This window comes from Vigna unguiculata, chromosome 3, assembly GCF_037176805.1.
Source record: "Vigna unguiculata cultivar grain cowpea cultivar isolate G323 ecotype 2 chromosome 3, ASM3717680v1, whole genome shotgun sequence".
In the NCBI taxonomy this organism is placed as follows: Eukaryota; Viridiplantae; Streptophyta; class Magnoliopsida; order Fabales; family Fabaceae; genus Vigna; species Vigna unguiculata.
Window position 1 is genome coordinate 11,662,170 of NC_140794.1, and position 25,170 is coordinate 11,687,339.

Consider the following 25,170-nt stretch of genomic DNA (forward strand, 5'->3'; position numbering starts at 1 on the left):
TTGGATTAATGTAATGACACATTTTTTATTGTTTTCATTATTGGATAACGAGTGGTCATGCTCACGACAATATATGGACAGTATCCAAATTTTTTATTATAGTATAAATTCATGTTTTAAATCTATTTAAATGAATTTATCCTAAATCCAAATTCATATTTTTTAACTTTAAATCCAATTCACTTAATCATATTTGGATTGGATCTTTTTCTGGATTTTGAAAATCCAAATCCTAATCCACTTAACTAGATTTGAATTAGATTTAGCTTGGATCAAATTTTGTATTTTAAAAATCCAAAATTTAGGTGTGTCTAAATTGAGTTAAGACTATTGAAACTAAGCTGAAGGTCGAAACGAGTCGATCCCGAACAAAGATCAGTTGAGTCAGCCACAGTTGAAGGTTGCCCTATGTAGGTCCCAACCAAAGATCATTTTGAGTCGGTCTCGACCAAAGATCGATCTAATCAATTCCAATAAAAAATCAACGCTAATGAGTCTCGATCGAAACTCGGTCCGAGTAAGCTCTGGTGGAGTCAGTCTCTGGGGAAGGTCAACTTGAGTTAGTCATGATCGAAGGTAGCCTTGTATTGGCCTTGGTCGAAGTTCAATCAGCGTCGATCGAGGCCAACTCAATTGAGGCCAATAGTCGGCCAAGTTTACCTTGGTCGAAGATTGGCCTGACTCCTCCACGATTGAGGGTTGCCCCGACTCGTCCTACGTTAAAGGTTGGCTAATGCCACTCCAACCAAATGTAGACTGAGTCAACCTTGGTTGAAAGTCGACAATGTGTCCCCATCGAAGGTTAGCCGAGCTGGCTTTGATGGAAGGTCGACGGAGACGGCCCCGGTCAAAGGTCGATTGGCTCCACCCCGAGTCGTCCTTGTCGAAGGTTGGCCGAAGGTCAATGATAAGCACCCAAATTAAGTGAATTTTAAGATAATGTTGGCACTTATCTTGTTTTAAATTTGTTTAGATTCTATTTAATTAAACAATATTTAGTTTGTTTTGCAGTTTTAAGCATTCATACAAAGTTAAAGTGAAAAACAGATAAATTGGATTAAAATTATTAAATTTTGGGCAAATTGTAACTGATGCAGTTGAGCGGTAGAATTGATGCTCAAGACATAAAGCAAACCCATTGCAAAGGGAAACCTCAAGCACTAAACCTAGTTTGTGCTTGTTGTTGGATGAACTGATCATTCGTCTTATTTCATTGACTTGGAAATAAGTGGAAATTGGTTCCAAGTTGTGGTCCAACTAACTCTTTTCCTACTTTTAGATGTTAGGAATAGATCTAAGGCTCTAACTAGTGATAGAGCCCTGATTTTAATACAAATGATACATTCAAACGGTCTCTAAAGAATCTTATTGTTTTAAGTCATGTCAGTTAATTAACAAAAAATATTAGGCAACATATATTTAATTGAAAACATATAATTCTTTTTAAATACTTAATTGATAAATTATATTTAATCTAACAAGCTAATTAAAGATATTAAGAGTTAAAACTTAATTAAGTGATATATTTAATATTATATCAATTACCATAACTTATCTCTATAAGATTTTTTTTTACAAAAAGAAAAATAAAACCCTTTTCTCTAAATAATTCAACTCATTGATTTATTACTCATTACTATGATTTACGGTCTTGGTAACGCAACTTGCCGTGCTAACCGGGAAGTCAACACTCTATAACAACTAATAACTTCTTTTAATTGCGATATTAATACATATTATTTATTATCGGAATTGATAATTAGTACCTTGAAAACTTATAAGTATACAAAATAAATATTTCTCTTTACAGTATAATTTATTTCATGCTCAAAATTATATTATGAAAATTTAAATTAGTGTTCTCACTACAAGAAAATATATTTTTATCGGGAGTTATTTCATGTGTTTTCGAGGTTCTAACTCCTGTTAAAGGAGTTATCCGTAGTTTACTTTTTCCTATAAAAACTAGCATCGTTAATATATTATCGGTGATTTTAACTAATCCCTAGTAAAGCAGTACTTACCGACGGTTTGGAGGCCCTTGTATTTACCGGCGGTTTGAAACCCCTAGTATTTATGGATGGTTTGAAACTCCTGGTATTTATCAACAGTTTGGAACCCTTGGTATTTATTGATGGTTTAAGAACCCTTGGGATTTACTAATAGTTTTAAAATCCCTGTTATTTACCGATAGTTTTGGAACTCCTAGTATTTACTAATACTTTTAGAACCATTGCTATTTATCGATAGTTCTGGAACCACTAGTACTTTGTGAGAGTTTTGCAAAAATCTACTAATTCTTAGCAATTTTACTTCCTTTATACTATATAACAATACTAAAAGTTCCTTTTCAGTATTTTTTACACCTACAATGTAATTCATTATTTATTCATGTTTTTACTTATTTTTCAAGTTCTCTTAATTTTATTTGTTACATTTTTGGAGGACATATAATTCATAAAACATGATATAAAAAGAAAAAAATTCTAACATTTGAACATTTGTTTATAACTAGACATAACATTCATAAAAAAAACATTGTATATAAGTTCAAGATAAATAATCAATTATTCAAACACATAATTGATTAATTAGATTAATAAACCTTTTTCTTTTTTAAAAAAAAATCTTAAATTGGTTTTAGATGTAAACTGTATGTTGAAACAAAATAGAACATATGAATACCTTGTGCCTTTTCAGTGTTTTTTATACCTGCAATGTAATTCAATTTTTGTTGATTATTTACTTATTTTTCAAGTTTCCTTAATTTTATTTGTTACATTGTTTGAATGCATATAATTCATAAAACATGATATAAAAAGAAAAAAATTCTAACATTTGGACATTTTTTTATAACTAGATATAACTTTCATAAACATGAAAAATTTTATATAAGTTCAAGATAAATAATCAATCATGTTGTTCTAAATTTCTTATGTACAATTTAATCAATTATTCAAACACATAATTGATTAATTAGGTTGTAAAACCCTTTTCTTTTTAAAAACAATTTTCTTAAATTGGTTTTAGATGTAAATTTTATGTTGAAACAAATAAAACATTTGAATACCTTGTGCCTTTTCAGTGTTTTTTATACCTGCAATGTAATTCATTATTTATTGGTTTTTTTACTTATTTTTCAAGTTCCCTTAATTTTATTTGTTACATTTTTTTAATGCATATAATTCATAAAACATGATATAAAAAAAAATTCTAACATTTGGTCATTTGTTTATAACTAGATATAACATTCATAAAAAAAGAAAAATTTATATAAGTTCAAGATACAAAATCAATCACGTTGTTCTAAATTTCTTATGTACAAATTAATCAATTATTCAAACACATAATTGATTAATTAGGTTGTAAAACCTTTTTCTTTTTAAAAACAATTTTCTTAAATTGATTTTAGATATAAATTGTATGTTGAAACAAAATAGAATAATGAATACCTTGTGCCTTTTCAGTGTTTTTTATACCTGTAAAGTAATTCATTATTTATTGATGATTTTACTTATTTTTCAAGTTCCCTTAATTTTATTTGTTACATTTTTTGAATGCATATAATTCATAAAACATGATATAAAAAGAAAAAGAATTCTAACATTTGGACATTTGTTTATAACTAAATATAACATTCATAAAAACAAGAAACATTGTATATAAGTTGAAGATAAATAATCAATCATGTTGTTCTAAATTTCTTATGAACAATTTAATCAATTTTTCAAAGACATAATTGATTAATTAGGTTGTAAAACCTTTTTCTTTTTTAAAAACAATTTTCTGAAATTGGTTTTAAATATAAATTGTATGTTGAAACAAAATAGAACATACGAATACCTTGTGCCTTTTCAGTGTTTTTTATATCTGCAATGTAATTTATTTTTTATTGATGATTTTAATTATTTTTCAAGTTCCTTAATTTTTATTTGTTACATTTTTTTGAATGCATATAATTCATAAAACATGATATAAAAAGAAAAAAAAATCTAACATTTGGACCTTTGTTTATAACTAGATATAATATTCATAAAAACAAGAAATATTGTATATAAGTTCAAGATAAATGATCAATCATGTTGTTCTAAATTTCTTATGAACAATTTAATCAATTATTCAAACACATAATTGATTAATTAGGTTGTAAACCCTTTTTCTTTCTAAAAATAATTTTCTTAAATTGGTTTTAGATGTAAATTGTATGTTGAAACAAAATAGAATATATGAATATCTTGTGCCTTTTCAGTGTTTCTTATACCATGTAATTCATTATTTATTGATGTTTTTATTTATTTTTCAAGTTCCCTTATTTTTATTTGTTACACTTTTTGAATGCATATAATTCATGAAACATGATATAAAAAGAAAAAAAAATCTAAAATTTGGATATTTGTTTATAACTAGATATAACATTCATCAAAACAAGAAACATTTTATATAACTTCAAAATAAATAATCAATCACTTTGTTCTAAATTTCTTATGAAGAATTTAATCAATTATTCAGACACATAATTGATTGATAAGGTTGTAAAACCTTTTTCTTTTTAAAAGCATTTTTCTTAAATTGGTTTTAGATGTAAATTGTATGTTGAAACAAAATAGAATATATGAATACCTTGTGCCTTTTCGGTGTTTTTCATATCTGCAACGTACATTATTGATATTTTTACTTTTTTTTCAACTTTCTTTAATTTTATTTGTTATATTTTTTGAATGCATATAATTCCTAAAACATGATATAAAAATAAAAAATTCTAACATTTAGACAGTTGTTTATAACTACATATAACATTCATAAAAACAAGGAACAATTTATATAAATTCAAGATAAATAATCAATCATGTTGTTTCTAAATTTCTTATAAACAATTTAATCAATTATTCAAACACATAATTGATTAATTAGGTTGTAAAACCTTTTTCTTTTTAAAAATAATTTTTTTAAATTGGTTTTAGATGTAAATTGTATGCTGAAACAAAATTGAACATATGAATACCTTGTTTGAAGGATTCAAGCAACACTTAATGAAAGCTATGACTCAAAAAGACATATTCGGCATCTACATGATTCAAACATTTGTGTTTTGTGTGAATTCTTCCTTGAGTTTGTCATGAAGATGAAAACTTCTCTATGTTTAGGAGATTCTATTTTTCTTTTTCTATAAGTTCCTTCTACCTTTCCTAAATTCCTTTTGTTCTTTATAGTCTTTATTGATTGTTCATGTTCCTCTCTTCTTTTTCTTTTGCCGATTTTATTGAGTTATTTCAATTTTTCTTGTCTTAAATTATTGTTTATTGCAAACAAACCTTCACACTTATATAATCATCTTGAATTAAAATCATGTTTAGCAGAAATCTTCCTTAAGCCCAATGTTTTTCCCAAACCTTTAATTTGTTAACAAGTGTACTCTTGAATAGTGCTTGTTTTTTTTTTTCATTAGGAGACGTAGTTGAGGGTTAATCCCAATGTTTGAATCGCCACGTGTTCCTCTTGAGGTGGAAGAATCAAAATCCGCAAACTGGCACCCAGATATGGAAGCAGAGAAAAGCAAAAGCAAAAACCAAACCAAAAACAGATTCCCATTCCCGTTTTCAACTCCACCCTTCTGTCTATTGCCTCCGATAACTAACTCCCACTGTTCCACTAAAAATGTCCCGAAACGGCGACGTAGAGGAAGAGACCGTCGTCACTAGAACAAACAGACCAGACCCTTTCTTGGTAGCGTGCCGCTGCTTCAGCTTCCTCACCTCTCTCGCCGCCATTCTCTGCATCGCCGTCAATGTTCTCTCCGCCGTCCGTTCCTTCAAACACGCATCCGACGTAACACCTCTTCTCTCTCTCAATTTTCATTCTCCGCTTCTCACTTTCCGTTACCTTCTAACACCTGCGCGTTTCAGATTTTCGACGGCATATTCCGCTGTTACGCTGTTATCATAGCGGCTTTTGTGGTCCTCGCCGAGACCGAATGGAGTTTCATCCTCAAGTTCTCTAAGGTTCCGTTTGAGCATCATTCTTGCGGTTATTCGATTAGTTGTAAACACTGTTGTGTTGTTACGCGTTGCATGCTCTGTTGTGATCTAATTGAACGGTGTTTCTTTTAGGTTTTGGAATATTGGGCTGCCAGGGGTATGCTGCAGATCTTGTGCGTGTTCCTTTTGATTTACTCACATTTATTATGCCTGTTTCCTCTACTCTTTTATTTAACTTACCTGTGTTTATTAAGTCACGTGATCTCATACCATGTCATTAAATTTGTTAAACTTTTTTAATACGCCTCTGTTGACCATTTCCTTAATCTTTAGGTGCATTTGTTTGATATGTAATGAAGCAGTATGTGAGAAAAAACATAGATGGAAATAGGGAAGGTATATGAAAGTATGGAAGAAATAGAACAAAATTAAAGTGTTTGCTAAGAAATGAAGAAGAGTTAAACGAGTGAATAGACATAATTGATACATAAAGTGAAAATAATTGGTGAGTTCCATACTTTTTTTGTTTCAATTTTTACCGTCTCATTTTCTTTCTACTAAGCACTTTCACTTTTTAGTTTTTACTCTATTTATCTTTCACCAAAGAGAGGTAAATGATGTTTCGTCAAAGAATAGGAGTACACCTTGTTAGATACCTTTTATACTAAAAAACACGTGTTGAATTACTTTTATATTTTGGATTACTGAGTGCCTTTTTCTGTAATATTGTTTTTGTTTCTTGTCCTTGGTCAATGGTTAGCAAAGCCATTTTTATTAATAGATGTTTAGCTGTAAAGTATAAACTGCAATAATGGTATTTAATTGCATTTTGTTGGAGGAGTGGAACAGTATCCATTAGGGAATGTCAGTAGTCTGTTGTTAACTGGGAACTAGTATTTAGAATAGAGTAAACTGTTTTGAAAGTAGGTACTACTAGTATTTACCGTGATTTTTATTTTCTTCGTTGTGGCTTGGTTTCTGAATAGTGGTTTTATTTGTGCAGTGTTGCTGTCATGACAAGGGCTTTTCCTGACATTATTGGGGAGCGAAGGGACCTTTTTCTTCTTCAGAGCATAGCAAGTTATTTGCTACTTGGCTGTGGCGTTATTTATGTTGTTTCAGTAAGATCGTTGAAGAGAAACCATCTATTTAGTCATATAATTTGTTTATTACTTCAATTTAATGTTATGCATAAAAAAGTATGGTTATAGTTATTTAGTCATATAATTTGTTTATTACTCAATCATAAATGAAACTCAACCTAATCTAATTGAGTTGGATTGGGTCGAGTTGGGTCATCAAGTAACCCGACTCAATGAACACTCGAAGAGAGTGTGAAAGATCAAGACAACAAATTTTTATACCAGTTCTTTCTATACTAAGAATTACATCTAGTTGTTCAACCACATCAACTAAGCTCATACTATAATTTCAGACTTTTTACAAACACAACCAAATATTTACATTAATGTCCTAATCAACACAAAACAACCTAAAATACTTCTAGGTCTTCATGAATCTTAATCTTCATGAGAATGGTTGGATTCATGAAATATATGAACCATAACTTTAACATTTGTCAAAGCTAGTACACGATTATTTTTTTCACTTTTATGTATGTTAACTTAAAAATTTGTAATTCTTCAGTTGACTTGGAAAAGTATTGGGTAGTCTATACAGTTTTATCAGAGTGAAGTCATACGAGTTAAACATTTCATTTTCTTTCTGTTCTATTTTTTCCTAAATACTTTTTATTGTCAGATATCTTGAGCTTGCATGTAGTGTTCTGTTGCCAAGTAGACTAGGTATTTTATTTCAGTTCCTACTCTTTACTATGATTTTCCTCAATGAACCATAATAAATCTTTTCTCCTTGGAAATGGAAATTGATAGACAAAATTGGCATTCTTTTTTAGCTTTCATTAGGTTAATTTCTTCTCTCTTCAATGATGGCATGCTTTGCATAATTGGGAAACCTGCATACTATCTTACTGTAGAGATGTAAGATGGATGAATATTATCACAATCTGAATAAGCCGTTGGCATTTTCAAATTCCGTAAGACTATATGATTTGAAAATATTGTGTAAAGTACCGTACCTACTCAAAATTTCAGACATATAAATTCATGGGAGGTTTGCATGTTAGATCGTTATAGTCATACTGCAATAGGTATTTTTTCTTTTCATGTCCATGATCATTGGTGGAATTGATACAAAGATGAATGACTTTGGCTTGTTTTTCAATCTTACGTCTCAACAGAGGTTTTAGACTTATTTTGATCCATAATTTTTTATCGCCGTCTGATCTTATCAAAATTTATTTTTCATAAATCTTAATATCAATTTTTTTGTTTTATTTCTCTTCTCAATGAAGGGTGTCATGTGCATTGGTTTTCTTAAACGTGCCCGCCAGAACCAGGAGATTACAAGAGAGCAAGCAGCCAAGGATCTCGAGGTATGCTGCTATTTTCAGATGTTATGATTTAATCTGATTGATATATATTATGTGGTTACATAGTTACGATAACACACTCTGTCCGTCCTACAATGGTTGTCATTTTAGGCAGTTAAAGCAGTTTCAAATTGACTGATGTTTTCACCTTTTAATGAAACATTGATTTTTCCACCTTATACTTGTCCTCAAAGTAATTGTCTCTCTATCATCAAAGTTAAGTTATGCATCTATTAAGAGAGTGAGATTATTTCAAAAAAAAATTTAGAAAGTGTCATATTTATTGTTTTTCTTAATCTATATGAAAAAACCTTAAATAGTAGTCAATGAAGAGAGTGATGAAGTTCTGATTTTGACCTGATGCTTTATCTTGATGACATGCTTTTCATGACTGGGAAAACTGACATACTGACGTGCTATACAAATCTAAGATGGATTAAACATATCAAAATATGAATACGCTGTTGGCAGCTTCCGTTACCCTGAATAGTGACTATATGATTTGAAAATACTGTGTAAAGTTTAAATATTTTTCATATAGATTAAGAAAATACGTACTCAAAACTCTTCAAATATAATTCATGGGAAGGTTTCCATCTTTGCACATGTTAGATTATTGTAGTCAGATTGCAATAGTGCTTTCTCCTTTTCATGTCCATGATCATTAGTGGAGATTGGATACAATGATCAATAGCTTAGGCTTGTTTTCAGTCTTAGGTCTTAACTGAGAGGATTTAGACTTTTATTTCTGAGTAACTTCTTATCTCTATCTGATCTTATGAAAATTTATTTTTTTACCAAGAAAACCTGCTGTATTTACTTGTTTTTATAAATTCATTCAGGAATTGGAACGGCGCAGGGAAGAACTTGAACAACTACTCCTTTCCGAAAGAGTTTAATTTAAAGCATTTTAAAGTTGTGGTGAGCTGATATAAATGGGTAGTGATGATTAATCTACTGCAAACCAATGAATCTCTGTTTATCAGTATTGCTTACAAAATTGTTTGTTCATTCTTTGTAACCGAGTTATGTTCTTAGATATAGGCTTATTGAAGGTGGGCTGTTGGCCTATTCTTTGTAAATATATAAAGCAGTATTTAAAATTGTGTCTCAGTTTTTATAGAGACTTGAATCCAATTATAACTGACGATATATAATAAACTCTCCACTTTGTTAGAGCAGTTTCTGTTGTAATAGTTAAATTTTGATACTGTGATTGGTTGGAGGTATTTTAACTCATGCCGTATCAGAATCAGATATCATAATTTTGCATTGAACGTTGTCAGTGTCATTGTTGTCCTGGTTCTGTTTGGGGTCATGGACCATCCATTCACTAATTAAGTATGAAACTAATCTTAAGGTGCTCTTCCATACAATAATTTTCCTTCATATACATGAATATTAAAATTGAACTTATGAATGGAGAAAACTATTGAGAAAAACCCTTGATTTAGATTAAGAACACATGCTTGTATTTGTTTTAAGAAATTTTACCCATAGCTATTGGAAGAGAGGGAAAAGGGAAACAGAAAAAAAAAAAAAAGAAACCAATCTTTTATCTTCATGGAAATCATGGGAGATTTTCAACTCTCGTAGATAATCATCTTTACTTTGTGTTAAGATATCACCTGATTAGAGTTAGAGATATAAGCAATCATGCTTGGACACTTCTTTCTCAAAACTTCAACGAATCACTGAGCAGAAGAAACTTGTGTATAAATTAAAAGATAGAAATTATTTATTATCAAATTTTCTTGAATCTAATTTCTAATTCATGTATAAGATAATTTTGACTTTTGGGAAATAAACTATTTTTTTTACCATTTTAAGAATTCTTATAAAACAGTTTTCGGTAAATAGACTTAGTTTTATGTATCAAAGGCTTATTTTAGGACTAAGTAAGACATTTTTGCTTGCTCATAGAATTTTTTATTCAACTAGATATACAGTTACATACACTTACATTTCATATTAAAAATGCTCCAAGTATACTTTCAGTTTCCTATCGAGAATTGGGAGTAACAGAGGTAACATATTTGAAATCGTCAACCGATGTGTTTCTGAATAAATGCAGATAGAAATTTCATTAGGATATTCAATTTCAGCATCCTTGTTGAGAATATCTGCCTTTTAAGAGTATTACTTGGGCCTTTTCTGCTTGTTCTTCTTTGATGCATTCCCGTTTTGAGAAAATTTTGCGAGGCCGTTTCTAAATGCTTCAAGATTTACCCCATTTCTCACCAAAATACTTGTTACTCCAATTTTTGAGATCTGCGATTACCGCTACAAATCATGGTACATATATAGCAAATTGATAATCCTTGTTCCAACTAAAGAATAGTAAATTCACACAAAACACTGTATGATCCAACCGTCAAATAAAAGACCCAGTTGAAAATGTGAAAACAACTATTGGTAAGAAAATTTAACAAACTTCATTGAAATAAAAAAACTGGCAGACGCAATCTTTGTTACCTCTTGGATGTTACTATTATCATCGTCAAAGAATAGCATGGAGTTATAGGGGACCCCGGTCTTTGAATGAATTTTCTGAAAATGATCTGTTTTGTGTGTCCAGCTGTAAAATATTTCCTGAACAAAGAGAAAGAAGTAAATGTGGTCAAGACATGAATCTGGTTTACAAACATTTACCACACAAGAGAGGGAAGGCTTAAGGGGTATCCAAGGATTTCATCCGCAAAATTCAAAGCAAGAACATTGAATGGTTTTAAGAGAATCACAAGTTTTTGCTACTGCCCTGCAATATATTCTACATTTTTTCATGATTCGAATGATCAATTGGCTACCACAAGCCAGTTATTTCGGTGATAACATTTCTGAAATCATTAACTTCCAATGTATTCTTACAGAAAATCAGAATGAAAAGAAATTTTATCTTTTAATTCTACACGAGCTTTCTGTTTTCATTGAACTTAAGATATTTGCATTATCATTTGACAATCTCAGGATAATCTCTATGTTGTTTCTGTGATACTTTTGAGGAAACAGGAACAACCTAGTGTGATTTTGCTCAAGCTTTATTGTATGCTATGTGGTAGAATAAAATTCCTTCCAATGAGGCTCAATTTGAATAATTTCTCCAACAAACATGAAAAAAAGTAAAACAAAGTAATCCTCTCTTATAAATTGAAACTTATCTACTTGTGGAAGCTTTCTGGTTAAACTTTCCAACACCAACTAAACTACATAAACTAATTTTTGCTAACAAGAGAACCATGATTCAGCATACTTCCATAATTTATTTTATCCTTTCTTGTTGCCGTCTGAATTGTTTCAATAAAAACCGAAACAACAGCACCAGGAACATCACAATCACTTCAATTTCAGTCGTTGTAATGGCAGAACCGCGACATGAAACAAAGGCAAAGAAAAACAACAGACCTCGGCGACAAACATTGACCTGATGCCGAGCTTGTCAAGATACGTGGTTGCAATGTCAGGAGTTGGTGACTTGGAAGCAATTGCAGCATGAATGTTCTGGCTTTTGAGCGCATGCAAAATGCCTCTAGAATGAGGAAACAAATACGGCGTGTCGTGCTTCGAACGGCACTCACTGAAATTAAACAACGACATGGGTTTTTAGAAGGAGTGAAAAGTTTATGAAGCAAGTTAGTATGATAAAGACGCAGGAAGAAGATGAACCAGTAGAAAGGCCAAAGAGTGTAATCGAGATCGAAGACGACGAGCTTGGGAAGCAGTTGAAAAACTCCGATTATCTGCAATGCCTCTGCTTTCACCTTCTCCACCTCCTCCATGTTTCTGCTTCCTATTCTATGGATCATGCCTTCATGGCTCTTAAATATTCTTCCACTCAAACCACATTATCAACATTTTATTTATTTATGGAGTTGCTTTTTTTTTTTCCCTTATTTTTATTTTTTACATTTTCGTTTTTAGTGTAATTTCATCACTCAAAATGTCGTGAACTTTTTTCTATTATTTTGACTGGAATATGCTTTTGTTTTTAATACTTTTTATTTTTTTTCTTTTTGGATTACTTATTTATTTATTTTTACATTAATAAAATGTTCTATCGAAGCCCCTTAATTTTAATAACATGATAATGTGATATTTTCAAAAATTAATTAATTTCCTTTTAAGGTATAATAATATAATCCAGCTTAAATTAGAATTAAAGTAATTAGTTTTATAAATTACCGGGTTTCTGTATACGTTAATTCATATTTTTTATTATATTTAAATAATAACATTTTAAAATGTATATAACTATATATATTTTAAAATACTTTTGACATAAAATAAAATAAGAAAAGTAAATAAATTGTTAAGAAAAAAAAAAGGTAAAATTTTTCTCTTAAGTCAATTAATTATTTTTAATCTCTGGTAGACACAATAATAACATGTAATAAACTAGTGATGCAATGTTGTTTTGTTTTTTCCTGAATTATAATGACACAATAATAACATGTAATAAACTAGTGATGTAATGCCTGGTTAGAGATGGCAAATAAATCCGTGCCCGTGGGTATCACCCGAACTCGTCCCTGTTTTGACGGGAAATCCCCGCTTTGACTGGGTATGGGTATGGGTATGGGTAATACCCGAAATTTTCAACTGGAGATGAGGATAAGGATGGGGATATATATATACCCGCCCAAATACCCGTCCCCGCTTAAATTACTAAACTATTTATAATTTATTAAATAATCTAAAAAATATATATAAATAAATAATATATTTACACATAAAATATAATATAATATAATATAATATAATATAGTATATATACATATAAATAAAATATACTTATATATATATATATATTTACACATATACATGTAATATAATATAATATAATATAATATAATATAATATACATATAATATATATACATAATAATATAATATAATATATATAATATATACGTATAAAACAAATTAATCATTTAACTAGTGAGATCTTTTATAAACAAATTTATAACATTACAAATTTATAAAAATTTAAAAGAAATATATATATATATATATATATATATATATATATATATATAAGCATAAAATATCTACGCATATACATATAATATATATACATAATAATATAATATATATTATTATATTTATATTATTATATAATATAATATAATATATACTTAAAATAAATATATATCTATAAATATATATATATATATATATATATATAAACATAAGATATCCACACATATAATATATATACATAGTAATAATAATATAATATATAATATAATATAATATATATAAATAATTATATATATATATATATATAAACATAAGATATCCACACATATAATATATATATACACATAGTAATATAATATATAATATAATATAATATAATATATATATATATATATATATATATATATATATATAACATATTTCTCATTCTCTTTGTTTTTTGTTATACACTTTGTTTACTCTCTCAATTGTCTGGTTTGTTTTTCAAGATTTAATTTTGAAGGTAATTTTTCTTCTTCTTATTACATAATTTTTACTCTTTGTACATGGTTATGTTCAAATAGGTGTTCCTCAATTTCATTCTATGAAATAATTTTTAGGTTACACATTTGATTATCTTTATTTATTTATTTATTTTCATGAAAATGTTTGACTCTTATTTTGTAGCTCTTCTTTTTGTTACTTTGGTTATACACTTTTTTACTCTCTTTTAATTGTTTGGCTTGTTCTTTAAGGTTTAAGCAGCCTTTTATCATAATCTTAATTATACATTTTTTTTTCCGTTATGTTATGTTCAAATGGATATTCTCAAATTTGGGTCACACATTTAATTATCTTTACTCCTTTATGATAATTTTATTTATTATTTATTTTTTGTTTCATGATAATGTTTAATTCTCAATTTTAAGTGCTCAATTGCATAAATCCTTAATTTAATTCAAGATCAAAAGATGAAGAATCTATGTTTAAATTTGAATTATTATTAATTTAATTTTGTTATTTGTGCTATTTCGTTTAAGTGGTATAATATAAATTTTTAATAGTATAAAAAATATTTGAAATATTTTTAAACTTGATTATTGGTTTTCCTTTTATATTTTGTTAAAAAAGAAATTAACCTTTTTACTTTGTTTGATTTTTTTTTGTTACGTATGTTAGTTTCTAGAGAAAATGAGCACAGGAGATCAAAATTTGCAGGTACCAAGTCCACCACAGTGTTCACAACAACCAACTCCCTTTCAAAGTTCCAATAATGACAGTCAATCTCCATTGAATCCATCTACGCAAACACCTTCAGAAGTTCATGATGAAATACATTCAACAACACAAGTAGAGCCTGAGAAAGGGAAATTGAAAAGTGTTGTGTGGGAACACTTTGAAAAGATAAAAGTTGATGGAAAATACAAAGCTAAATGTAACTATTGCAAGAAACTGCTTGGTGGAGAAACAAAGAATGGAACAAAGAACTTGCACCATCATACAAACATATGTATTCAAAAGAAGGCTTTAGCAAAAGGAAAAGGGGGACAAAAAACACTTTTTTCTAAGATTTCAAGTGGCAAAAAGGAATTGGCTTGTGGAGCTTATAATGAAGAAAATGCCAAGAGGGAACTTGCAACAATGATTATATTGCATGAATATCCATTGTCAATAGTGGACCATATTGGTTTTATTAGATTCGTGACAACAATTCAACCATTATTTCAACTTCCTTCACGAAATACGATAAAGAAAGAGATACTCGGCATCTATGAACATGAAAAACAAGTTGTTATGAAGTTGATAGATACAAATAAAGGAAGAATAGCAATTACATCGGATATGTGGACTGCAAGCAATCAAAAGAAAGGGTATATGTCTATCACAGCTCACTATATTGATGACAATTGGACATTGCAAAATATAATTTTAAGGTACACCTTTTTTAATTTATAAATTTTCCAGTAATTTTTTTTATGCACCTCTAGAAAGATTATATGTCTTACAAAATATTGCTTAATTTATAGGTTCATTTATGTTCCCGCACCTCACACAGCTGATCGACTTTGCAATGTATTAGTTGATTGTTTGTTCGATTGGAATATTGATACAAAATTGTCTACTATCACTTTAGACAACTGCAGCACAAATGATAGCATGATTGAAAAAATTAAGGATAAGTTGAAGTTGGACACACTCATTAAGAAAGGGTCTTTGCTTCATATGCGTTGTTCAGCACATATCCTTAATTTGATTGTGAAAGAAGGGTTAGCCGTCCTAAAAGAAGGGGTGGAAAAAATTCGAGAAAGTGTAGCATATTGGACAGCAACTCCTAAAAGAATGGAAAAATTTGAGGAAACAGCTAGACAATTGCGAATTTCTTTCACTAAAAAGTTAAGTTTGGATTGCCCAACTAGATGGAATTCTACTTACAAGATGCTTGATATTGCCATATGTTATAAGGATGTGTTTTTTAGGTTAAAGCAACGTGAAGCTCAATACACTTCTTTGCCAACTAATATGCAGTGGGAATTTGCAAAGGATGTTTGTCGAAGGCTAAAATTATTTAATGACATCACATAAATCATTTCTGGCTCCAAATACCCAACTGCCAACATCTTTTACCTAAAGATTTGTGAGATCAAGATTGCAATAAATGATTGGGTTAAATCTCCTGAGATAACCATTCAAAATATGGCAATACAAATGTTAAAGAAATTTGAAAGTTACTGGAGTGTTATTCATGATATATTGGCAATTGCTTCAGTTTTAGATCCAAGGTACAAGATGGACATGTTAGAATATTATTTTTATAAATTGTATGGTAATGATTTTGATCTGAAACTTAGTAGGATTCGTCAAATGTGCTATGATTTGGTTTTGGAATATCAATCAAAAAAGAATGAAACTTCTTCTTATAGAGCTACATCATTAGAGTTGGGAAAGGATGTTGATAATGATGCGAATGAATTTTTAGAGTTTATGGCAAAAAAGAAAAAATCTAGAACTACAGTTATGAAAACAGAGTTGGATTATTACTTGGAAGAAGATAATTTGCCGGTTACACAAGAATTTGATATCCTATCATGGTGGAAAACAAATGGGTTAAAGTTTCCAACCCTTCAAGCAATTGCAAGGGATGTTTTAGCTATTCCAATAACAACTGTAGCTTCTGAATCTGCTTTTAGTACTGGTGGTCAGATATTAACTTCTCACCGTAGTCGACTTCATCATATTACTATAGAGGCTTTGATGTGTACAAGAAGTTGGATATGGAACTCAAACCATCTAGGTAAGTTACTCAAATTTATTAATATTTTTTGTTAGTATTTTTTGTGAATTCTCATCTAATATTCTACATTTGGTGTTTGTAGGTGTTAAAAAATTAAAAGGAAAAGATGTTCTCATGAGTGAAAATGAATCTGATGAAGAAGGTACATTATATTCTAGTAATTAAAATTTTCAATTTCAATTATTATATCATATCTAATTTTTCATTTTTTTTCTATGTGTAGGTGGATCGAATGCAAATGAAACCACTGATCATTTGTAAAATTAATAAATATTTTGGTTATTATAAAATTTTAGTAATGTGTAATTTTTTAGCTTTTATATAATTATTTGAATTTTATTTAGTTGTTATTTGATACTTTAATTTGAGATTTATACTATTATAATATTTTTCTTAATATTTGACATCATGAAAATCAAAAAGAGTATGTTATTTTAATATTGAATATTTTGATAGTATCATGATTTCGTTGGTGTGATTTTTAAATTTTTTTATAAAAAATATTTAATTGATATATGGAACAATAAAAAAATGGGTATGGGTATGGGTATAAGAAAATACCCGTTACCCGGTGGGGATTGGATGAGTCAAAAGTTGTATACCCGTTGGGTTTGGGAATGAGGATGGGGATGAATTTTTATTATGGGGATGGGGATGGGATCATGATACCTGTACCCGCCCCGCCCCGTTGCCATCCCTATGCCTGGTGAACTTATTAGGAAGAATTAAAAATATGGTTTATTAATTTAACCTTTTACCATCACTGAAAAAGGTTTATTGTAAATTAATTAGAGTTTGCCGGACCCGAGAGGCGTGGTTCGGGTGAGTGATTTGACCCGAATTGTGAGTGGCATGGAAAAGAAAGAGATAATAAACAGAGGTTTTGTTTACATTTCTGTAGGAAGAGTTTCTGGTCACTGGGTGTGTTGCTGGGTAGTCCTTCATCGTTCTCTCTTGATGAAGGTAACACTGGTACTAACATTTCACTCGTATTCTGTTTTTGGATACTGATGTTCCACTTTTTGACAATCAATTCCTCTATTTCTTCCATAACAGAAGATTCAATCATCATATCTGTAGATGGATTCACAGGGGTCATAAAATTGCCAACAATTAGGGCTACTTGCTTGTTGTTGTTTAGCAACTTCAGAATTTTGTAAGCAACTCTGGGCTGAGTTTTAGGTAAGGCTGCGGCTTTTTTAAAGTGCATAAGGGAATACCTAGTTTCTATACTTATTCTTGATTTTAGTGGCCACTTTTAAATTTAATGGAGGGTGTTACACCCTTAGGAGCTTATTAGGGTAAATATGATTACTTGTTTGTTTTTATGCAATTACTGTTTTCATCATCTGGCTTTTACAAATTCCATTACTGTTTTCTTTTCTATTTTATTCACTTGATTGTTGAATGCTTCCAGATTGTTTATAATCTTTGGTATCCTGAACTGCTTATATGTGTTAGTGATTTTTTTTTTCCTGCTTATCTTCATAGTATGTATTTGCGTTTACCCATTAACTCTTTCTCCAGCCCCATTTAGTTTTTACTTGTCAAAGTGTCGATAATCCAATGACCAAACCTAAGCAAGCATTCGTAGACTAGTTTCTTTACCTAAAGCAGTATGGAAGAATGTGAAGAACCTGTTAGCAAATATGCATAAAATAGATAAAAGTATAGATAAAAGGAATTTCCTGAGGCGTGTAAAAACACTGTCTTTAAAGATTTATCCGCAGTATATGCGCAAATCTCCCAGGATACAACAGGAACATCTCGGATATATCCTGAGGATAGCAGAAACTAGCAAGATAAGTAACCCAGGATATAAGAGAAGAGAGAAGGAAGAAAAAGAAAAGGAGAGACGAGAAAAGTTCTTTTAGAAGAGGATTTAAGCTCCTATTTATAAGTGATGAATGAATTTTAAAAATCCATGCTCTGTAACTGAAGCTTAGTGTGGAAAATAATATCCCATAAAATGTGGATGTGGGATCAACATGTGGAGGAGATCTCGCTGCAACATGCACCATCCTAAAAAGGAGGGAGGCTTGCTCACGTTGTAACAACTGCAACGCTATTATTTTTGCAATATTATTATAAATATATAACAGAACCTAGTTCATTTAACACTACATATAGACGTCAACATAGTGACTAGCTAACTTAACATTATATTTGTGCAATACAGTGCATTAATTTCAAGTAGCAACCAGTGTTGGTAGAAATCCATCATGAATGATCCATAATTGGGGGTTTTGGCTGGTTTTACGCAGATTGTTGAGGAACCGAACACAACTCTCTTTCTTTACTCATAGTTATCAATAGTGTGTTCATGCTGTTATACGCTAGTGTAGTATGGAATGACAACCCTATGCACCTGAAGGTCGTATTGTGTCAGTCCTTGGTTGTGGTCGTCGCACCATGTTTTGCATCCAAAATTGTGAGTGAACATGCCATCACGCAAATGTATTCGATGAAACTTAGTTTTAACTTAGGGCCCCCCTAAAACAACTATGGAACAATATTTTTTTTTCACAACTAGGCTCACATTTTTCATTCCAATTTTTTACTTCCCTCTTCTGCGAATTGCAAATCACTCCCTCATGCATTCTACCTCAAACCTAGACCACCACTGCCTCTGGACTTTTGATGACATTACCATCAACACTCCTAGCCATTTTTTTCTGTCATTATTCTGATGATACTTTCGCCAGTGCTTCTGATCCTACAACATTGAGACCTGCACACTTAGTTCTTCTCTGTTGTGACCACATCATTTGGCCAACCACCATTTGCCAGTCAACTTATTCAACCAACCTCTCAACCTTTCTAGTCACCATCACCAATCTTCTCAAACTCAAGGATCATAAGGCTCGGAAAGGGAATGAAAACTTGTAACTTGAGGATAAGAGTTATGAGTAGATAAAATATTATATTCATAAATAGGTGCATCATTAAAAACTATAATGCACCGATACTTTAATTTGGGTCACCAATGTCAGACATGTACCCGTGTCCGATACTTTAGGATACCTTACCGATACTTATCAATGAAATATTTATCCTATTACCGTATCCGTGCATCATAGATCAAAAGTAATATAAATGATAAAAATAACTCATACATAATTCATAAAATTGGTTCATAACAATTAAAAATAGGTTCATAAGTTTAGACATGCATAAAACAACTAATAAGTTCTTCAATGTTTAATATAAACTATCCAAGGAAATCTTTCATATCAAAAGCAAGATAATCATCATTCTCCTCCACATGATCTTCATTTTTATTAATGTCCTCTCCTCCATGACTTGCATCATTATCAACAATTGGAGGAACCTCTCAGTCATCCATAGGTGCAGCAACACCACCTCTACGAGCATTTTCATTTTTTCCAACTTCATCTAAGATGTCTTCATATGAAGCATCCAAACTTGAACTTGCTTCATTTTCCTCCGGAGTCCATTCATTGTCAAAAGCAAGATCATCCATGTTATAGTCCTCTGTTTTCCTAACATCCTTCCTCTTCTTCAATCTTGAATTACCCATTACAAACACCGCGTCGTTCATGGTCTTTTGCTGTAAACAATTTCTTTTCTTGGTGTGGACCTGAATGATAACAAAATTAATTAACTCATTATACTAGCCTCTAAAAAATAATTATAAAATCAATTTCATAAATAGGAATTCTTACACTTTTAGAAGCACTCTAGTTATGCTCGCATCCGGATGAACTACAAGTCAAACTCAATACTCTAATTGCAAATCTTTATAATTCCAGATGTTCATTACCATATGATTCCCACCATTGTGATGGAGTTTTGGTTTTGAGTGCAAGTTGAGCTATCGGATAACCAAAAAATTCAGATTTGCTCTTGAAACTCTCAATTTGAGCCTTAATCTTATTGATCTCATCAAAGTCTCCCTCCAACCTATCCAAACAATCACACATTCCACGTTTCACCTCATAATGAACTTTAAACTCAACATAATAGTGCAACATGGGATTAAGGTTAGCGTGCAACATGCAAATGGCCTATGCAGTTGGTTGTTCCATTTATGATCGATGATTTGCCAAAGGGAATATTGATATGTAAGATAAACATACATAAATTAATCTCCAAAAACAGTCTATAATTCTAAAAAACTAAATCAGAAAATTAAATATAAGTGAAATGTAATTAGTTATTATTACCTCTTACTAACTCCATTGAAAAGACTTTGTATCTTCTCTTAGCAATATCCATTTCTTCATAAATAAATCCCATGGTTGGTTTCTCATTTGAATCCACCATGTGCAACACTTTAATCAGGGAAAGAGCGACCCTCATGCAAATCAAAATATTTTTCCGAAATTCCTTATCCAATATCAAATTTTCCACAAACCCTCCATCTCTAGTCTTTACGAATTGACTAGATTGTCACTCCTTTGATGTGAACATCCAGATCAGTAATCCTTTATTTTTATTCAAGTATCCCAAAGTCAAATAAGAAGTTAGAAATCGAGTATTGGCAGGTTTTATCAAATCTGTCCCTTTAGTAAATTTGTACAACAAGGAAATAATAGATGTAGGTTGTGATTTTCTTACTATTGGCTATTGTATCATGATGGACTGGTATTTTCTTCTCAAAATCTTCCAACATCAAATCAATGCAGTGGGCTGCATAAGGGATATCAACAAATTGCTTCCAAAATCAATGTCAACAAGTTGCTTTATTTTTCAACAACAATGTTATTCCATTTAATGTAGCAAAGAGGGAAGAGTTTAGGAGGATGCCTGAGTTGGTTGCCAAACATGGGGCCAAATTTAGGCCACCATCTTACCATGAGATTAGGATAAAATATTTGAAGCAACAAGTTGAAAAGACCAGTCTGGTTTTGGAAGAACCTAAACTATTTTGGAAGAAAAATGGATGCACAATAATGAGAGATGGATGGACTGATAGGATGAGAAGGACTATACTTAGTGCCCTGCATTGATTTGATGTTGAAAGATTTTGAGAAGAAAATACCATTCCATCATGATACACAATAGCCAATGGTAAGAAAATCACAACCTACATCTATTCAAGAACGAGTCTTATTTCCTTGTTGCATAAATTTACTAATGAGACAAATTTGATAAGATCGGTCAATACTTGTTTTGCCACTTCTTATTTTACTTTGGGATGCTTGAATGAAAATAAAGGGTCACTGTCAAGATGTTCACATCAAAGGAGTGGCAATCTAGTCAATTGAAAAAGACTAGAGATAGAGGATTTGTGGACAATTTGATATTGGATAAGGAATGTTGGAAAAATATTTTGAATTGCATGAGGGGTGCTTTTTCCCTGATTAAGATGTTGCACATGGTGGATTCAGATGAGAAACCAGCCACGAGATTTATTTATGAAGAAATGGATATTGCTAAAGAGGAGATACAAAGTATTTTCCATGGTGGTAATAATAACTAATTGTCCTTCACTCATATTTGATTTTCTAATTTATTTTGTTAGAATTATTGATTTTGGAGATTAATTTATTTTTATCTCTTGTAGCTATACTTCCTTTTGCCAAATCACTGGACAACCAATTGAATAGGTCATTGTGTGGTGCAAGCTATTACCTTAATCTCATATTGCACTATGATGCTGAGTATAAAGCTGATTATGAATTGAAACATGGAATGTATGATTGTTTGGGTAGGTTGGTGTGAGACATTTATGAGATTAGTAAGATTGATGCTCACATTGAGAGTTTCAAGAGCAAATATGGATTTTTTGGTACTCCGATAGCTCAACAGGCACTCAACCAAAACTTCATCACAATGGTGGAATCATATGGTGATGAACTTCCGGAATTACAAAGAATTGCGATTAGAGTATTGAGTTTGACTTGTAGTTTATTTAGATGTAATTGTAACTGGAGTGCTTTTGAAAGGGTAAGAATTCCTATGAAATTCACTTTTTATGAAATAATTTTGTAATTATTTAGGTCTAAGCCAAGAGAAGAAATCATTTATTGCAAAAGACCATGAATGATGTGGTGTTTGTTATGGCTAATTCAAGATTGAAGAAGATGAAGGATGTTAGGAAAACAAAAGACTATAACATGGATGATGTTGCTTTTGATGATGAATATTGTAGAGTAAAATGAAGTAAGTTCAAGTTTGGATGCTAGTAGAGGTGGTGGTGCTGATGATTTGGAGGCTCCTCCAATTGTTGATAACGATGAAGGTCATGGAAGAGAAGACATTAATGAAAATGAAGATCACGTGGAGGAGAACAATGATTTTCCTGCTTCTAATATGAAAGATTTCCTTGGATAGTTTGTATTAAACATAGAAGAATTTACTAGTTGTTTTATGCATGTCCAAACTTATGATCCCATTTTATGAATTATGTCAGTAATTAAAAAACTGCAAATATATTCTCAGGTCCCTCTAGCTAGAAGTCCCGTGATTATCTGCATACACGTGTTTTTTATATGCAATTGCCGTCTGTCTATTACCACCTAGAATAGAATTTGAATGTTTGGCTACCACCCTCAGTATTATGCCTAAAAACTCATTCATTACATTATAGTTTTAAGTTAAACTTATGTTGATTGTGTTTTAATGGGTGATACTTTATATTAAGCTCTGCATATAGCATCTTAAGATTTTGAACAGGTGCAGATTAGAAGCCTCAGAGCACTATAACTTCTTAATACACATGGCTTGTCACGTGGGATCTTGGATTCTGAAGTGGAGATTATCAATTACAGAGAATGAAAGCTCCGAAAAATCATGTCTATCCCTTGCAACTTCCAGAATCCACAGTTGTGTTTGTGAAAATATTAACAGGCCAACTCTAAAAGTTGGCATGAAGTCTTCATCTTTTGCTCAGAACTGGTAATTGAACTTTTTCAAACAATTTGCCCCTTGATCTAAAATTATGGTGATTTTTTCATCATATTATTTATTTGTTGTAAAAAAAAAAAAGAATGAAGCCTCTGTTAGAACAGTTGATTAAATGAAGGATAGCCTAGAAAATACAGGTAGAGGAAGACCAAGAAAACCTTTTAAAGGGATTTAGATTTAAATGGCTTCTATGAAAAGTTGCTTTTTATTAAAATACAAGAGCATCGTCTGATTCTTATAGGTGGTAGCTGACCTCACATAGTGGGAAAAAGAGCAATGGTTATTGCTGTTATGTATAATTTTTATATTATTTATTAGCATCTCTTATCTTAAAACCTGAAAATGGAGATATCATGCAGCCTTCCCATGAATACTTTTATTTTCTCACATAACCTTTTGCATATATTTTTCTTACTCCTTTCTTTCCAATAAGATACTTTCTCTTTTTGCGTAATAAGATGCTAGAAATAAGCACGCCTTTACAATTCTAATAGCATTGTTAAGGGCCTGCACATTTTAGGCACCTCTGAATCTTACTATTAAGGGAGTCTTTCATTACCATGCAAATATTAATTGTCTTTCATTACCCTGGTTCAGTTTCCTGGGAAGAAGAGCTGAGTGGAAAATAGCTTTTGCCTTGAACACAGGTGGAGTATCTGGAAATGGTGACCAACAAAGCTTCAACGAAGGCGGTTCCAATCTTGGTGGTACTCGATTGGGTAGGATACTGTCTGCAGGTGGCAAACAACTTCTAGAAAAGCTGAACTCAACTAGAAAGAACTTACCCTTGAAAATATTCCTACTACTTTTGGGTTTCTACACGGCTAATGCACTAGCTACAATCCTTGGGCAAACTGGTGATTGGGATGTTCTGGTTGCTGGTGTTGTGGTAGCTGCAATTGAGGGAATTGGCATGCTAATATATAGAATGCCTGCCACTGCAAGGCCTGGGAGATTGCAGTCTTTTCTAGTGATGGTGAACTTTTGGAAAGCTGGCATATGTTTGGGTCTCTTTGTAGACGCTTTTAAGTTAGGCAGCTAAAAACCCACAACACTTTTCTTTTCAGTTTATTGTTGTATATCACAAGACTCTGGTAAGTCAATTTTCACAGCACTTCTAGTTCTTCAATAGTCATCTAATTGTAGCATGTGAATAATATATATGACGATTGCTTAATGAGTTTTTTTCACAGTGCGCCCTTTTGCATGTGCTGTTTTTGAAGGAGAAACTTTTATTTTCTTAGCACTCGAATTCATTTGCATGTACATCTGTCCCGTTGGCTGAGTTGCTAAGGAAACTAATGAGTCACTGGAGTTGCATGCACCCAGTGTAGAGCTATTTAAACTAGGAAAATTATAATCATACACCTTTCTACACCTATCTAACACCTAATTATTGTACTTGATTCATCTGGGAGTAAAAAATGTGGTGTTTGTAATCACTGGCGTACCTTCGGTCAATATTTTAGAAATGTCAAAATTTTGGTTGAATTATTTTTTTGGTCCATTTTTTCGTTCAAAAATGTTATATTGGTTCTCTTAGTTTTTTTAGTCTCAAATTGATCTTGATCTCTTAAAAATTGATGTAATTTAATCCTTTTTGTTAAATTTCTTAAAGCGAAG

At 31.0% G+C, this 25,170-nt stretch overlaps 3 protein-coding genes and 2 pseudogenes across 7 annotated transcripts; 3 read left to right on the forward strand and 2 right to left on the reverse strand.

Annotated features, from left to right (window-relative positions):
* The first annotated feature begins 5,522 nt into the window (after positions 1 to 5,522).
* Positions 5,523 to 9,608, forward strand: LOC114176506 (vacuole protein). Its single transcript, XM_028061569.2, has 6 exons — positions 5,523 to 5,826; positions 5,904 to 5,999; positions 6,108 to 6,148; positions 6,979 to 7,096; positions 8,350 to 8,430; positions 9,270 to 9,608. The coding sequence occupies exons 1-6, from the start codon at positions 5,656 to 5,658 to the stop codon at positions 9,324 to 9,326; spliced, it is 564 nt and encodes a 187-aa protein (XP_027917370.1). The 5' UTR covers positions 5,523 to 5,655; the 3' UTR covers positions 9,327 to 9,608.
* A 725-nt stretch (positions 9,609 to 10,333) lies between these two features.
* LOC114179504 (uncharacterized) lies at positions 10,334 to 12,260 on the reverse strand. Its single transcript, XM_028065862.2, has 4 exons — positions 12,091 to 12,260; positions 11,830 to 12,001; positions 10,903 to 11,019; positions 10,334 to 10,698 (listed from the first exon to the last, which is right to left on the reverse strand). The coding sequence occupies exons 1-4, from the start codon at positions 12,228 to 12,230 to the stop codon at positions 10,567 to 10,569; spliced, it is 561 nt and encodes a 186-aa protein (XP_027921663.1). The 5' UTR covers positions 12,231 to 12,260; the 3' UTR covers positions 10,334 to 10,566.
* A 5,220-nt stretch (positions 12,261 to 17,480) lies between these two features.
* Positions 17,481 to 24,799, forward strand: NPQ7 (antigen receptor-like protein (DUF565)). 5 transcript variants are annotated; one of them, XM_028064860.2, is made up of 4 exons: positions 17,481 to 17,637; positions 17,731 to 17,856; positions 23,285 to 23,538; positions 24,145 to 24,799. In XM_028064860.2, exons 3-4 carry the CDS (start codon positions 23,360 to 23,362, stop codon positions 24,587 to 24,589), a joined length of 624 nt encoding a protein of 207 aa, XP_027920661.1. In that variant the 5' UTR covers positions 17,481 to 17,637; positions 17,731 to 17,856; positions 23,285 to 23,359; the 3' UTR covers positions 24,590 to 24,799. The 5 variants fall into 5 exon arrangements, with proteins under 5 accessions (XP_027920661.1, XP_027920665.1, XP_027920664.1 ...); XM_028064864.2 differs by having other exon boundaries at positions 23,297 to 23,538; XM_028064863.2 differs by having other exon boundaries at positions 23,317 to 23,538.
* Positions 17,869 to 23,278, forward strand: LOC146887471 (uncharacterized; annotated as a pseudogene).
* Positions 20,414 to 21,108, reverse strand: LOC146887472 (uncharacterized; annotated as a pseudogene).
* Positions 24,800 to 25,170: the final 371 nt, after the last annotated feature.

Bases quoted from the DNA above. Each gene is read 5' to 3' on its own strand.
- LOC114176506 (XM_028061569.2), top strand. From the start codon at position 5,656: ATGTCCCGAAACGGCGACGTAGAGGAAGAGACCGTCGTCACTAGAACA. The intron at 7,097-8,349 runs GTAAGATCGTTG...TTCTCAATGAAG, and splicing joins GCGTTATTTATGTTGTTTCA to GGTGTCATGTGCATTGGTTT. The intron at 8,431-9,269 runs GTATGCTGCTAT...AAATTCATTCAG, and splicing joins AAGCAGCCAAGGATCTCGAG to GAATTGGAACGGCGCAGGGA.
- LOC114179504 (XM_028065862.2), bottom strand. From the start codon at position 12,230: ATGATCCATAGAATAGGAAGCAGAAACATGGAGGAGGTGGAGAAGGTG. The intron at 11,020-11,829 runs GTCTGTTGTTTT...CTCTTTGTTCAG, and splicing joins GGTCAATGTTTGTCGCCGAG to GAAATATTTTACAGCTGGAC. The intron at 10,699-10,902 runs GTAACAAAGATT...CGGTAATCGCAG, and splicing joins ATAATAGTAACATCCAAGAG to ATCTCAAAAATTGGAGTAAC.
- NPQ7 (XM_028064860.2), top strand. From the start codon at position 23,360: ATGGCTTGTCACGTGGGATCTTGGATTCTGAAGTGGAGATTATCAATT. The intron at 23,539-24,144 runs GTAATTGAACTT...ACCCTGGTTCAG, and splicing joins TCATCTTTTGCTCAGAACTG to TTTCCTGGGAAGAAGAGCTG.